A 16,266-nucleotide genomic window follows, 5' to 3' on the forward strand; every position below is an offset into this window, starting at 1 on the left:
TTAATAAAATAAAGAATAATAATCATATGATCCTTTCAATAGATGTAGAAAAAACTCTTGACCAAATCTGATGTTTATTCATGATTTAAAAAAACTCTCAGCCTGGCCTGTGGTGGTGCAGTGGATAAAGTGTAGACCGGGAACGTTGAGGTCGCCAGTCGAAAACCTGGACTTGCCTGGTCAAGGCATATATGGAAGTTGATGCTTTCTGCTCCTCCCCCTTTTCTCTCTCTCTCTCTTCTCTCTAAAACAAATAAATAATTTTTTTTAAATCTACAGAGTGTGTAGAGAGGGAACATAACTCAATATAATAAATGTCATACCGTATAACAAGTATAGATTTAATATACTGAATTGTGAAAAGCTAAAAGATTTTTCTGGTAAAATCAGAAACAAGACAAGGATGTCTACTCTTACCATTTGTATTCAACATCGTAAGTACTTACTACAAGTCCTAGCCAGATCAATGAGGCAAGAAAAAGAAAAGGTATTCAATCAGAAAGTATGAAGTTAGAAACAGCATACTTAAAGGACACACTAGATCAACTCGATTTAATAGATATCTTCAGAGCCTTTCACCCTAAAGCAGCAGAATATACATTCTTTTCAAGTGCTCATGGTACATTCTCTAGGATAGACCACATGTTAGGGCACAAAAGTGGTCGTCTCAACAAATTTAAGAAAACAGAAAGGAAGAAGTAAAACTGCCTCTAGTTACATGTTATTATATAGAGACCATCCTAAAGACTCCACCAAAAAAACTGTTAAAAGTAATCATTAAATTCAATAAAGTTGCATAATATAAAATCAATATAAAAATATCATTTGTGTTTCTATATGCTAATACATACTATCAGAAAGAGAAATTAAGAAAACGATCCCATTTACAATTGCATAAAAGAATAAAATACCTACATATAAAATAAATTTAACTGATATGAAAGGTCTGTACACTGAAATTATAAGACATTGATAAAAGAAATTAAGGAAAAGACAAATTAATGGATAGGTGTTTCATGATCATGGATTGGAAGAATTAATATTGTTAAAATGTCCAGCCTGACCAGGCAGTGGCGCAGTGGATAGAGAGTCGGACTGGTATGCAGAGTACCCAGGTTCCAGACCCTGAGGTCACCAGCTTGAGCGCAGGCTCATCTGGCTGAGCAAAGCTCACCAACTTGGACCCAAGGTTGCTGGCTCAAGCAAGGGGTTACTCAGTCTGCTAAAGGTCTGTGGTCAAGGCACATATGAGAAAGCAATCAATGAACAACTAAGGTCTCTCAATGAAAAACTGATGATTGATGCTTCTCATCTCTCTCCATTCCTGTCTGTCTGTCCCTGTCTATCCCTCTCTCCGACTCTCTCTTTGTCTGTGTAAAAAAAAAAAAAGTCCATACTACCCAAAGCAATCTACAGATTCAGTGCAATCCCTATCAAAATTCCAAAGGCGTTTTTCACAGAAATAGAACAAATAATACTAAAATTTATATGGAACCGCAAAATACCTAAGGCAATATTGACAAACAATAAAGTGAAGGAATCGCACTGCCTAATCTCAAACTATATTACAAAGGTATAATTATCTAAACTGTATAGTATTAGTATACAAACAGACATAAATGACTAGAACAGAATAGAGTGCCCAGAAATAAACCCATGTACATATGGTCAATTTGTTTTTGACAGAAGAGCCAATAATACACAAGGGGAGAGTGGATCCCCTTTTCTAAATGATAAACTGGGCAGCCACATGCAAAAGAATGAAATAGGACCTCTATCTTATACACAAAAAGGAATTAATTACTTGAACATAAGACTTGAAACTATAAGACTACTAGGAGAAAACAGGTGGTAAGCTCCTTAACAAGAGTCTTGGCAATGATTTTTTTTGTATTTGACACCAAAAGCAAAGGAAACAAATGCAAAAATAAACCAGTAGGAATACATCAAAAAGCTTCAGCACAGCAGGGGAAGCCATAAAAAAAATTCAAAGGCAACCTGTGAAGTGGCAGAAAATATTTGCAAATAATATATCTAATAGGGATTAATATCCAAAATACACAAAGTAACTCATACAACTCAATAGCAAAAAAACAAATAACTCAATTTTTAAATGGGCAGAGAAATTGAGTAGAAAACTTGTTTTCCAAAGTAAACAAAAATTGTCAACAGGTACATGAAAAGGTGCTCAACGTCACTAATTCTGAAGAAAATGCAAATCAAAACCACATGAGTTACTGGCAGGACTCTCAGCAGTACCCCGGATCTGTCTTGTTTCAACAGCATTTGAACAGAACAGACCCAGGGACACTGTACCTTCTTCCAGCCTCTGGCCACCCTCCAAACTCTTGTCCAGTCACCACCTTCAGAACCACCTCAGCTTCTGAGATCAGCACACAAAACTTTTTTGAGCTTAACTCCTATCGACAAGCAACATGAGCTCCCAAATTCATCAGAATAATTCCCTCCAGGTGGGGTCACCATCAAGCACCTGGTCAACCTGTATTGGTGGGCCTCCTACATGTACAGTACCTCTTGTCTTCTATTTCATCCAAGATAACGCAGCTCTGGAAGGCATGGGAGCCTGCTTCCACAGATTGTCCAAAAAGAAGCAGGAGGGTACCCAGCATCTCTTGACAATGTAAAACCAACCTGGCAGCCACACCCTCTCCAAGCACATGCAGATGGGTGAGGCAAAACTCAGGATGCCAGGTGTAATGCCAGTGGGTGAGGCCAAGCAGGTCCACACTGGATTCTGGCAGACAGTAGAGGAACCACGGAGCCAGAAAGCTGTGAGCCATTCCCATTTAATAGAGTCTTGCAACGGCAAACAAGCAGAGAGGCGGGGGAAAGCACTTCTCAAGCAAATGAACAGCAAAATGGCCACTCACAGTAGCAGGCAGGCCATCTGCCATCCACTGCCCTGAGCGCAAGCACCCTATGCGTTACATAGACTATACACATGTTGTGCTGATACGTGATCATCCACTAATCAAACAAAGTACAAGAAAGCAAGCCTAACACAGCTATTTTCCCAACACCAGGGAAGCTGCCGTGGTCATGGAGAAGAACCTGAACCAGACCCTTTTGGATCTGCATAGGTTCTGCCTACACAGACCCCAATCTCTTTGACTTCCTGAAAAGCCACTTCCTAGATGAGGAGGTGAAATTCATCAAGAAGGTGGCCAACATCCTGACTAACCACTGCAGGATGGCTGGCCCCTAGGCTGGGCTAGGTGAGTATTGCTTTGAAAGGCTCACCTTAGAGCACAACTGGGAGCTTTTGGAGCCCAAATGCTTTTGAGGGGCCCCTCTGCAATCCCTGATGTTGTGCTTCTTCCTGAGCCTCTCCCTAAAACCACTAGGCAGCCTTTTAACTACTTTGGAGTTCTCTCCCATGCCTTGGACCAAATAAAAACAATAAAGCATTTTGCAACAGCTATAAACAAAACCATAGGAGTTATCACCTCACACTTGTTAGAATGGCTGTCATCCAAGATACAAGAGATAACTAGTGTTGTCAAGGATGAGGAGAAACGGGAACCAATTTGCACTATTGGTAGAAATACAAAAGTCGGTGCAGTCACTATAGAAAACAGTATGGAGGCTCTTCAAAAAATTAAAAATAGAACTTCTGTATGATCTAGCAATCCCACTTCTGGATATATATCCAAAGGAAATGAAAACAGGAAATTGAAGAAACATCTGCATTCCACATTCATTGCAAAATTATTCACAATAAGCAAGATGTGAAAATACCTATGTGTTTTATTCAGCCATGAGAAAGGAAATACTGCATTTGCAACAATATGGATTGACCCTGAGAACACTATGTTAAGTGAAACTATCCAGACAGAGAGACAAATATTTATTTGTAGTATCTTTTTTTTAAAAAAAGTCAAACTCCTAAAAACAGATTGTAGAAAATTGATTGTCAGGACCTGGTGGTGGGGGACATAAGGAGAGATTGGTAAAAGGGCACAAAATTGTAGCTATAAGATTAATAAGTTCTGAAGATCTAATGTAAAATGTGGCTATTATAGCCTGACCAGGCAGTTGCGCAGTGGATAGAGCGTCAGACTGGGATGCGGAGGACCCAGGTTCGAGACCCCGAGGTCTCCAGCCTCAGTGTGGGTTTATCTGGTTTGGGCAAAGCTCGCCAGCTTGGACCCAAGGTCGCTGGCTTGAGCAAGGGGCTACTCGGTCTGCTGAAGGCCCGCGGTCAAGACACATATGAGAAAGCAATCAATGAACAACTAAGGTGTCGCAACAAAAAACTGATGATTGATGCTTCTCATCTCTCTCTATTCCTGTCTGTCCCTATCTATCCCTCTCTCTGACTCTCTGTCTCTGTAAAAAAAAAAAAAAAATGTAGCTATTACATAATAGAAATTTGCTAAGATAGAGAAATGTAAATGTTCTCTCCAAAAAGAAAAAAAAATATGTGAGGTTATGGTTGTGTTAATTCACTAGCTGGTGGTAATGTAGATTTATATAAAATCACCACAGTTTACTTTTTTAAAAATATCTGAGAATTTTATTTGTCATTTATACCTCAGTAAAGCTATAAAAATAAAATAAATTAGAATGGGTAAAAATAGGCATAAATATATAACAGACTATCTTTTTATAGGTTATTAAAATGTATTTGATGATTGATGTAAAAATTATAACACCATCTAATATGGTGTTCAATATATAGAGAGGAAATATATGGCTCACAAAAATTAGGGGATATTTCAAAATAAATACAAAGCTATAAAATATCCCTTAATTTTTGTGAGCCTTGTACTTAAGATAATCCTTTTTTAAATGGGATAAGTAAAGTTACCTACATTGAAGTAAAGTATCTAGATTTCACTCAGAGTGGTAAACTATCAATAACAGTAAAGTATAATAAAAGGGATACACACACACACACATATATATATATTTTAATACCTGGGAAACAACTAATAAAACTATATGAAGCAATATGATTAATATAAATAAATCCAATCAAATTAGTTTCCCAAAAAGTATTCAAAGTATACCACAGAAAGGTAAGAAATGAGCCAGAAGAGATATAGCAGGAGACCCCAGCAGTGACCAGGGAAAGGGGACGTAGCCTTTGTTGTCCAGGCCTTAATTTCACAGGTCCATGCCCTCAGACCTTGCCAGGAAGGAAACTGCTGGGGCCAGAGACACACATGCAATAAATTATCCTCAGCCTATGGGGAGGTGTCTTTTGGGGATGAGGTCATCATTGCCAGATTAGAAATGGAAGAGAAAGAAACAGAAGAAATGGGGAGAAATGGAAGGGCAGACATAATCCCTAGCATATCAACTATTTTACCTTAAATGTAAAATGGCCTAAATATACTAATTAAAATATTAAATATACTAATTAAAAGACAAAGATAAGCCTGACCAGCTGGTGGCACAATGGAAAGAGCATCGGAATGGGATGCGGGAGACCCAGGTTTGAAACCCCAAGGTTGCCAGCTTGAGTGTGGGCTAATCCAGCTTGAGCACAGGCTCACCAGCTTGAGCGTGGGGTCACTGGCTTGAGCCTAAGGTCTCTGGCTTGAGAAAGGGATCACTCACTCTGCTGTAGCCCCCTGGTCAAGGCACATGAGAAAGCAATCAATGAACAACTAAGGTGCTGCAATGAAGAATTGATGCTTCTCATCTCTCTCCCTTCCTGTCTGTTCCTATCTGTCCCTTTCTTTGACTCTCTCTATCTGTATTAAAAAAAAAAAAAGATAAAAATAGCCTGATCTGTGGTGGCGCAGTGGGTAAAAGTGTCGACCTGGAACGCTGAGGTCGCCAGTTTGAAACCCCAGGCTTGCCTGGTCAAGGCACATATGGGAGTTGATGCTTCCTGCTCCTCCCTCTGTTCTTTCTGTCTCTTTCCTCTCTCTATCTCTTTCTCTCTCTGTGTCTCCTCTCTCTAAAAAAATATGAATAAATAAAATGTAAAAAATATAAATAAGCCTGACCTGTGGTGGCGCAGTGGGTAAAGCGTTGACCTGGAACCCTGAGGTCGCCGGTTCGAAACCCCGGGCTTACCCGGTCAAGGCACATATGGGAGTTGATGCTTCCTGCTCCTCCTCTGTTCTCTCTATCTCTTTCCTCTCTCTCTCTTTATCTCTCTCTCTCTCTCTCTCTCTAATAATAAAAATGAATAAATAAAATTTTTAAAAAAAGAAAAAAATATAAATAAAAAAAGACAAATAAAAGAATGGATCAAAAATATAATAGAATGAATCTGTCTGTCTACAAGAAAATTACTTCAAATAAAATAACATAGGAAAGTTAGAAGTAAAAGGATGGGGAAAAGATATACCACGCATTAATAAAACCAAAAAGCAAGAATGGCTACATATATGTAGAATTTAAAACCAAGAAATCACTAAAGACAAAGAGGAACAAACATTACATAATGATAAAAGAACCAAGACACCTAAGCATCTCTCTCTTTTTTTTTTTTTTTTTTTTAGATTTTACTTATGGATTTTAGAGAGAAAAAATAAAAACAAGTGGGGAGAGAGAAGCAGAAAGCATCAATTTGCAGTTGCTTCCCATATGTGCCTTGACTGGGCAAGCCTGGGGTCTCAAACTGGTGACCTCAGCATTATCCACTGCACCATCTCAAGTCAAGCCAGCAGCTTAAATGTGACTCACCGATCAGCATAGCCTTAGAATATATGAAGCATAGACTTATACAGCAGAAAGGAAAAATAAATCCACATTTTTACTTGGGGATTTCAACACCCCTCTCAGCAACCGATAAAATTACTATACAGAAAATGATCAAGGATATTTAACAACTGAACAACAATCAATCAACAAGATCTAATACCATTATTTTAATATAACACCTGACAACAGCAGATTATATATTCTTTTCAAGCATCTATACACAGCACTTACATCCAAATAAGGCATATCCTGGGCCATAGTGCAAACCTCAACAAATGCAAAAAAAATTGAAATCATACAGAATCAAACTAAAAGATTACAAGAATATATGTGGAAACAGGCAGAAATTAAACTGCACTTTTAAATAATCTAGGTCAAAAAGGAAGTATCAAAGAAAAATATTTTAAATACATAGAACTGAATAAATATAGGTAGGATTCAGCCAGACCTGTGGTGGTGTGGTCAGTAAAGCATGGACCTGGAATGCTGAGGTCACTGGTTCCAAACCCCAGGCTTGCCTGGTCAAGGCATATATGGGAGTTGATGCTTCTTGCTCCTCCCCTCCTCTCTCTTCTCTCTCCCTTCTCTTTAAAGTGAATACATTTTTTAAATATTAAAAATTAATTAATTAATTAAAAGTTTTTAAAATAGGTGGGATTTACCTAAAGCAGTACCAAGAGAAATTTATAGCACTATATACTTACATTACAAAAAAGGGGGACTCAAATCAATAACTTATGCTTCTGCCTAATTAGTAGATATAAGAGCAAAATGAACCCAGAACAAGCAGAAAGAAATAAAAAAGTGTAAGTAGAAATCAATTAATTGAAAACAGAACAGTAAAGAAAATCAAAGAAACGAAAAAGCTGGTCTTTGAACAAAATCAACAAAATTGATAAACTACTTGAAATACTGGCAAAGATTTTTAAAAAGCTCATACAAATTATAAATTTCAGGAACAAAACAGGATATCACTATAGAGTATTCAATCATTAAGAGGATAATAAGGAAACACTATAAACAACTGTGTACTCATAAATGCAATAATACATTAGAAATGGACCCATACCTCAAAACTACAAACTACTACAACTCAGCCAAGATAAAATGAACCATCTGAATAGCTCCATAGTCATCAAATAAATTGAAATAATAAATTAAAAACCCTGAAATAGTTTCACTTAGAGAATTCCACAAAGCATTTAAAGAAAACTTAACACAATTTTAAATAATCTCTTAATCAAAATAGAGGATGAGAGAGCTTCCATTTCATTTTATGAAGACAGTAATATCCTAAAACCTAAATCAAAGATAGTATAAAAGAAAACTTCAAACAAATAAATCATTAATTTAGATGCAAAAATAATGCACAATAAAATATTGGCATGTACAATCCAGCATTGTAAAAAAAAGAATTCTACATCATGACCAAGTGGGATTTATTTTAGGTATGCAAGCCTGGTTCAAAATTAGAAACTCAACCAATGTAATCTACTGTACAAACTGGAAAAGAAAACCATATGATCATATCACTTAACATACATCTAATTCTAAAATTTCTTTGAATTATCACAGGACCTAGAATAGACTTAATAAATATTGAAACAAAAATAAAGTGAAAAAAATCACTCTACCTAATGTTAAAGCTTACTTTATAACTACACTAATCAAGACAGTGTAGTAATGGTTCTGGCTGGTTGGCCCAAAGGTAGAGCATCGGCCCGGCGTGTGGAAGTCTTTGGTTCGATTCCCGACCAGGGCAAACAGGAGAAACGCCCATCTCCTCCACCCATTCCCTTGTCCTTTCTCTATCTCTTCCCCTTACACAGCCAAGGTTCCATCCATTGGAGCAAAGTTGGCCCAGGTACTGAGGATGGCTCTGTGGTCTCCACCTCAGGTGCTAGAATGGCTCCAGTCACAACGGAGCAACGCCCCAGATGGGCAGAGCATCGCCCCCTGGTAGGCATGCCAGGTGGATCCCCGTCGGGCGCATGCGGGAGCCTTTCTCTCTGCCTTCCCACTTCTAACTTCAGAAAAATACCCCCCCCAAAAAAGACAGTAATACTGATGGAGGACAAACATATAACCCCCCCAAAAAAAGAATAAAGAAACCAGAAATCAACCCACAGAAATATGTTCAACTAATTTTTAACATGATACAAATGAGTTGCTGATCTCCTTTTAAACAAATGATGCTGGAGAAACTGGATATCTAAAATCAAAAAATTTTAAATTGGCCTGACCTGTGGTGGCGCCGTGGATGAAGCGTTGACCTGGAACACTGAGATCGCCGGTTCGAAACCCTGGGCTTGCCCAGTCAAGGCACATATGGGAGTTGAAGCTTCCTGCTCCTCCCCTCCCTCTCTCCCCCCTTCTCTAAAATAAATAAATAAAATAAAAAAAAAAGACTCTAAAAAAAATTTAAATTGACTTAAGCTTCATACCTTATACAAAAATTAACTCAAAATAGACCATAGAAAACTGAAAATTAAAACAAAACTTTTTTTTTAGATTTTATTTATTCATTTTTAGAGAGAGAGGAGGGAAGGGAGCAGGAAGCATTAACTCCCATTTGTGCCTTGACAGGGCAAGCCCAGGGTTTTGAACTGGCAACCTCAGCATTCCAGGTCCATGCTTTATCCAATGTGCCACCACAGGTTGGGCTAAAACATAGAACTTTTATTTAAAAATATTGCAGGAGAAAATCTTCAGAATCTAGGCTAAGCAAAGAATTCTTAACTTGTTACCAAAAGTACAAGCCATAAAACGAAAAATTGATAATTTGACCTCCCTAAATTTTAAAGCTTTTACTCTCCATGAGACCTTGTGGAGAGAACGAAAAGACAGCTATGGACTGAGAAAGAATCTTTATAGAACACATATCTGACAAACTACTAATATCTAAAATATATAAAGAACCCTCAAAACTCAACAGTTAAAAATTCAAACAACCCAGTTTAAAAAATGGGCAAAAGATATGAACAGACAACTCACAGAATAATACATACAGATGGCAAATAAGCACATGAAAAGATCTTCCATATCATTAGCCATTAGGGAAAATTTTTAAAAGAATTTTTTTTTGCAACACAATGGTTTCTGCACAAAAACAAGGTGATAATGAATCTCTAATATGGTATACTGTTTCAGGCTGTAAATATAGTTGGAGTTGGAATGTTTGGAGGAACTGGCAGGGTAACCACACCAGCAACTGTACCAGCGATAGTACCAATGATACATGAAGTTAAACACAAAGTTTCTGCTAAATTGGCCTCATCGTGCATTGCTATTCAATGGAAGGAACCAGACTGCCATGGCTCTCCAATCACTGGGTATAACATTGACTACGGAGACAAAAAAATGTTGACTGTTGGTAAAGTAACTGAATGTCTTCTGAAAAATCTCCAGGCTGATACCACATACAAGTAAGTTGCTTGTATCTTATTTTGGGTAGGTGGGAAGCTTTTTGAGAATTCTGAATGAATCTACATTTGTATTTTTCATATATTCTATATATTTCTTTTGAAAGAGAGTTTTGATGTTTAAAAAAAATAGCATTACTGAGAGCCAGTTTCTCCTCATAAAGAATTGTCAATAGTGAGTATGCAAATTGAAGATTTTTGTCTCTAATAATTAGTGTAATATGTCAATATTCTACATAGGCTTACAAGGGGCTTAGCTTAAATAAATTTATTTTCTTTTCTAAATAGAAATTAATATAGTTTAATTATTTCCTCCTCACCTCTAGAATCAGAATTCAAGCTATCAATCACTGTGGACTAAGCCCTTTTAGCCAATCAATAAGAACCAAAACCAAGCCACTTCCACCTGAGCCTCCACATCTTGACTGTGTGGTCTGTGGGCACCAGAGCCTCAAATTGAAGTGGGGTAACTCTTCAAGCAAAGGGTTACTTTCAAACCTTGTAAGCTACAACTTATTAATGGAAGATCAATCTGGGAGGTAAACTATTTTCATTATTTAACATGTAGTCTAATAAAAATGTTTACAAAATACCTTTTAGGCCCTGACCAGTTGGCTTAGTGGTAGAGCATCGGCCTGGTGTGTGGAAGTCCCAGGTTCAATTCACGGCCATGGCACACAAGAGAGGCACCCATCTGCTTCTCCACCCTTCCCTCTCTTCTTTCTCTCTGTCTCTCTCTTCCCCTTCCACAGCCAAGGTTCCATTGGAGCAAAGTTGGCCAGGTGCTGAGGATGGCTCCATGGCATCCACTTGAGGTGCTAAAATGGCTCTAGTTTCAATGGAGCGACGCTTCAGATGGGCAGAGCATTGCCCCCTAGCGGGCATGCCTGGTGGATCCCAGTCAGGCACATGTGGGGATCTGTCTCTCTGCCTTCACGCTTCTCACTTTAGAAAAAAAATACAAAACAATACCTTTTAATCTTATAATCGAAGTGGTTTCAATGAACTAATACATGTGAAAGCAGCCCATTATCATGTTAGATATACGTTCTTCAATTCCTACTGATAATTTAGCTCTCTATTTTTGCGTCTTTCAAAAGACTTCTTCCCTCTTACACCATACATTAATACCAAGGAATAGAAGTTACCAAGAAATATGAAAGTTAGCACCTTGCCATTATGATATTTAAAACCTGATTTTTTTTTTCTTTTGTGTTTTACCAATCTGGCCTTACTGAGGTTTTATAACCATTTTTAAGTCAGTTATATAGAGTTATTTGTATCTATATGACTGCTGATTAATAATACTACTTTTCCCTTCTGTACTTCCACTCCCAGATTTTCTGTCATTTACCATGGACCTCGTCAGACTCACAGAGTGCAAAGATTGAGTGAATATACTCCATACAAATTTAAAATCCAGGCATGTAATGAAGCTGGTGAGGGACCATTGTCTGATATCTATATTTTCACTACAACCAAAACACCACCAGCCACACTTAAAGGTAAGTGTTACAAACTATGGCAATAAAGATTACATTAAATTGAGTTCCAACAGCACAAATATAAAGTTCCACAGTAAAATTTCTTAAACATATTCAACGATATGATACAAAAATAAACAATTAAGGATTCAAAGGACAATGTAGAATTAATGAGACTCCCAGAATCATATTATTCTTTAAAATATCTTTCTAGGCTCCTTATTTCCATTGCAGTTCTCATTCCACTTTTTCATGATATTCTTTCCTTGCTATATCTCATATTTTCTCAAATGTACACAAAACTCATCAACTGAGAGGTGTGATTATACTAATTAATGCTGAAAAAATAAGACTGTAATCTTGGTACTTGACATATATTGAATATAAATTTGTAGTCTCATATTTGGTAATTTTTGAAACTCTGAATTTTTTCTCCTTATTTGAACAGTAAAATAAACTTGTTTGTAATATATAATGAAACCAATTTACAGTCATGAAAGCTTGAGTTCTGAGAATTTTTTCTTCCCAAATAAGAAATTCAGTTGTTCCTGTCCATCTATATGAATTCAATCACTATTTTAAAACCATTTGTTTTCAGGTAAAGTTAACTGTAACACATTAGAATTAAGCATGACAAACCACAATAATGCCTTGTTCTCTTCCTACATATTTATGCCCCATTTTCCTGAAATGTAGAGAGATTAATAACATTAAATAAATATCTTAGACTACTTCATCCACACAGTTGCTGTAATCCTAAAATAAAATAGGATTTTAATTAATTAATATAAATTTAATTAATAAATGAATATAGAAATGCTTCCAAACATATGGTGCACCATATAAACACAATGCAAGAGATTATACCAGTAGGGATTAAACAATAATAATAAAAGTTGTAATAAAATCTTACTAGATAAACAAAAATGATTCTAAAAATTTTGTTAACAGCCTGACTGGTTGATGGCACAATGGATAGATCTAGCTTCAACCTGGGACATTAAGGTTCCCTTTTTGAAACCCCAAGGTCGCCAGCTTGAGCATGGCCTTGCCAGTTTGAACATGAGGTTGTTGGCTTGAGCGCAGGATCATCAACATGATCCCAAGGTTGCTGGCTTGAGCCCAAGGCTGCTGGATTGAGTAAGGGGTCACTGACTCAACTTGAAACCCTCAAGGATGAGAAGCAATCAATGAACAACTAAAGTGAAGCAACTATGAAGTTGATGCTTCTCATCTCTCTCTCTCTCTCTCTCATCAGTTAAAAAAAATTATTTTATTACAATCCTTAAGATGCCTGATGGTATATAGCAAAGGCTTTACTGTAAGAACTATAACTATATATTTCTTAAATTAAACCTACATGGACTGTAATTTAATGGCCATGGAAAATTATACGAGATATTTCAATATGTTCAAGATCATCTAGGAAAAAATGGAACCCTCTAAACTGAAATTCTCTTTTTATAGCACCGAAATTACATCAAGTGAATAGCAGTATTTGTGAAGTCAAATGGGAATCTTTGGAGCCAATAAAAGGAGATCCCATTATTTACAATCTTCAACTCATCAGTGAGAAAGAAACTGTCCTGGTAAATTTTTGCAATTTTAGTCTTTAAAATGTTATGCTTTTATATCCTGCTGGGTATTGAGTATTTATATACTTATAGGATGTTTAAAATAACTAAATTCTATCCAGAAGTCATATCTGTTCCCTAAAGTTTTATGTACTTAATATTTATTATGGAACAATTTATTTATTTAATTAACTTACTATTATATTCAATGATTTGGTATTTCTAGATTCCACTGACCACATGCACAACTCATTGCAAACCAAATGCAATTAAATTTTAACAATTATAAGTCTTTGTTATTTCCTACAATGAACAAAATTACCTAATCAGTACTGGATCATCTCAGGACATTAGAGACTATAAAAGTAAACTTTTATTTTTTGTGTGAACATATTCATGAAATGAATGGATTAATTCATATTTTTCCTGCTATCAAAAAACCACACTATGCTATTTTTTTGGTAATAAAATATAATTTTCATTTTTATTTTCTTCCCATTAGATTTACAAGGGACCAGACACTTCATTCTTCTTTTCCAACTTTCTTACAAATTCACATTATCGCTTCAAGGTCTGTGCCGGACGCCAATATCAGAATTCTGCTGGGTTACAACAGATCTGGGGATCATATAGCCCCAGTGCTCTTTTCTCAACTCAAAAGCAACAACCAGGGACTGGCAAAGGTGGTGGAAGAAAGGGGAGAAGTTGCCCTAGCAAAGAAAAGCCCATGATAGAGATGAGCAATGATACATTTGTTCTAATCCTTATGATAGGATTTGCACTAGTTGCCATTCTGTGTGCTGTCACAATTCAATACTTCCTGATAAACTAATCTGTATTTATGGATATTTGTCATCTTAGGAAGTTCTAAAACAACTACATCAAATATAGAAATTGCTAGATACATTTCAGTTCTTACTGAGAAGTAAATCAGTAAGAAGGATTTCATTTGGTAGAAATCCTTACATTTACTTGATAGCAAAAGAACTGCTTTACATTCACGAAATTCATTGTGCCAGTAGAAGAGATTTTGTGGTTTTTTTTTTTTTTAGAAAATAGGTATATTTTAAATTTGAGAATTTTAGAAAGAAAAGAAAAAACACTTTCACTATTATGTAAAATTACCTAAAACCTCTCAGGAAAACTATTCCCTGCCTTAATTTTTCAAATGAATATTTTTTAAACTTTCTAGAACTATGAGAATAACCATATTTTGGGATTTTATTTAGAACAAAGTGGGGAAATCAGTTCTACATGTGAATTTACATTTATATGAAATAAAATATATCTACCAACCTTCTGTACTGTAATTTTTTTTATTTTTTTTATTTTTAATTTTTTTACAGGGACAGAGAGAGTCAGATAGAAGGATAGATAGGGACAGACAGACAGGAACGGAGAGAGATGAGAAGCATCAATCATCAGTTTTTCATTGCAACACCATAGTTGTTCATTAATTGCTTTCTCATATGTGCCATGACCGTGGGCCTTCAGCAGACTGAGTAACACCCCGCTCGAGTCAGTGACCTTGGGTCCATGCTAGTGAGCTTTTTGCTCAAGCCAGATGAGCCCGTGCTCAAGCTGGCAACCCCAGGGTCTCGAACCTAGGTCCTTCCACATCCCAGTCCGATGCTCTATCCACTGCGCCACCGCCTGGTCAGGCTGTACTGTAATTTTTTAAAGTAACATGCAGCTGTTTGGCTTATGCTTTGATTGCTTTAATAGTGGGAAGTAGAAGTAGGGGTGTGGGGAGTCATACCATTCTAAACTATTTAAAATATACCCAGTGTTGATTAACCTCTACCTAGAATGATTAAACATTACACATACAATGATTCACCTTTACATGCATATGAAAATGATTTCTTCTCAAAAGTGATGACTTCATATCCATTTCTAGTTACAAATGAAGAATCTCTTCTTTATTCACATAACCCATCCACCAGGAAAGGTTTTAGCAACCTTACAAGGAAGCTATTTCTCACTCCAAAAGGCTGTCTTTATTGAAAATCTTATCTTTATTGAAAATATTTAGGGCCTGACCAGGCAGTGGCACAGTGGATAGACTGTCTGCCTCAGACGTTGAGGACCCAGATTTGAAGCCATGAGGCTGCCAACTTGAGCACAGGCTCACCAGCTTGAGTGTGGGGGGTAACTGGCTTGAGTGGGATCATCAATATGATCCCATGCTTGCTGGCTTGAAATCCAAGGCACTGGCTTGAGCAAGGGGTTGTTTGTTCTACTATACCTCCCCAGTCAAGGCACATATGAGAAAGCAATCAAAAAACAGCTAAGATGCTGCAACAAAGAGTTGATATTTCTCATCTTTCCTGTCTGTCCTTATCTGTCCCTCTATATCTCTTTCTGTTTCTGTCACACCAAAATAAAATAAAACAGATATGTGCTTCCAGAATTCAGTTATTGATGCTTTGCAGGAAGAAGGTGGAGGTCTATCTAGTAGGCTATTCAAACACAAACTCTATGGGCTATCTATGCCAAGCAGGTAACAATTATAGCAAAATACATCCCCTAGTATGCCACTGTGTAGAGAACTTGTTTGAAATCCATTCTAATGGGAAACATTTCATTCTCAAAAAATATATGTGTGTGTATGTGTGTGTGTGTGTGTGTGTGTGTTACTTTTATTGGTAGGTCAAAATGTTAGATTTCTTTTTCACCATGGAGTCAAATGTACCTAAGTTTATGGTAGTGATTGAAAAAATTAGGTAAAGAAACAAGTATTGGCAAATTTTCTAAACTTCTATTTTTATGTGAATTTTAAATATAAATATGGGACATAAATTATTAATGCAAGACAAAATGATGCACTGAATAAGGTTATTCCATTGAACATCATACAATTATAAAGAATCCCTTAAATGTTCTGAATTTAATATCAAGCCCTGGCCAGTTTGCTCAGTGGTAGAGCGTCAGCCCAGAATGTAAAAGTCTCGGGTTCAATTTCCAGCCAGGGCACACAGGAAAAGTGCCCATTTGTTTCTCCACCCTTCTCCCTCTCCTTTCTCGTTATCTCTCTCTTCCCCTCCCCAGCCAAGGTTCCATTGGAGCAAAGCTATCCGGGCACTGAGGATGGCTCCATGG

General features: G+C 36.8%; 1 protein-coding gene across 1 annotated transcript in view; it reads left to right on the forward strand.

Moving 5' to 3' along the window:
• LOC136317589 (fibronectin type III domain containing protein 3C1-like) overlaps window positions 1–14,215 on the forward strand; it is an 81,412-nt gene extending 67,197 nt beyond the window's left edge. The window contains exons 21-25 of the mRNA XM_066250423.1: window positions 9,835–10,109; window positions 10,433–10,645; window positions 11,445–11,611; window positions 13,058–13,179; window positions 13,667–14,215. Of these exons, the coding sequence (XP_066106520.1) occupies window positions 9,835–10,109; window positions 10,433–10,645; window positions 11,445–11,611; window positions 13,058–13,179; window positions 13,667–13,996 (1,107 nt within the window). The 3' untranslated portion in view covers window positions 13,997–14,215. The remainder of the gene's footprint in view (window positions 1–9,834; window positions 10,110–10,432; window positions 10,646–11,444; window positions 11,612–13,057; window positions 13,180–13,666) is intronic.
• Window positions 14,216–16,266: the final 2,051 nt, after the last annotated feature.

This window comes from Saccopteryx bilineata, chromosome X (assembly GCF_036850765.1).
Source record: "Saccopteryx bilineata isolate mSacBil1 chromosome X, mSacBil1_pri_phased_curated, whole genome shotgun sequence".
NCBI lineage: Eukaryota > Metazoa > Chordata > Mammalia > Chiroptera > Emballonuridae > Saccopteryx > Saccopteryx bilineata.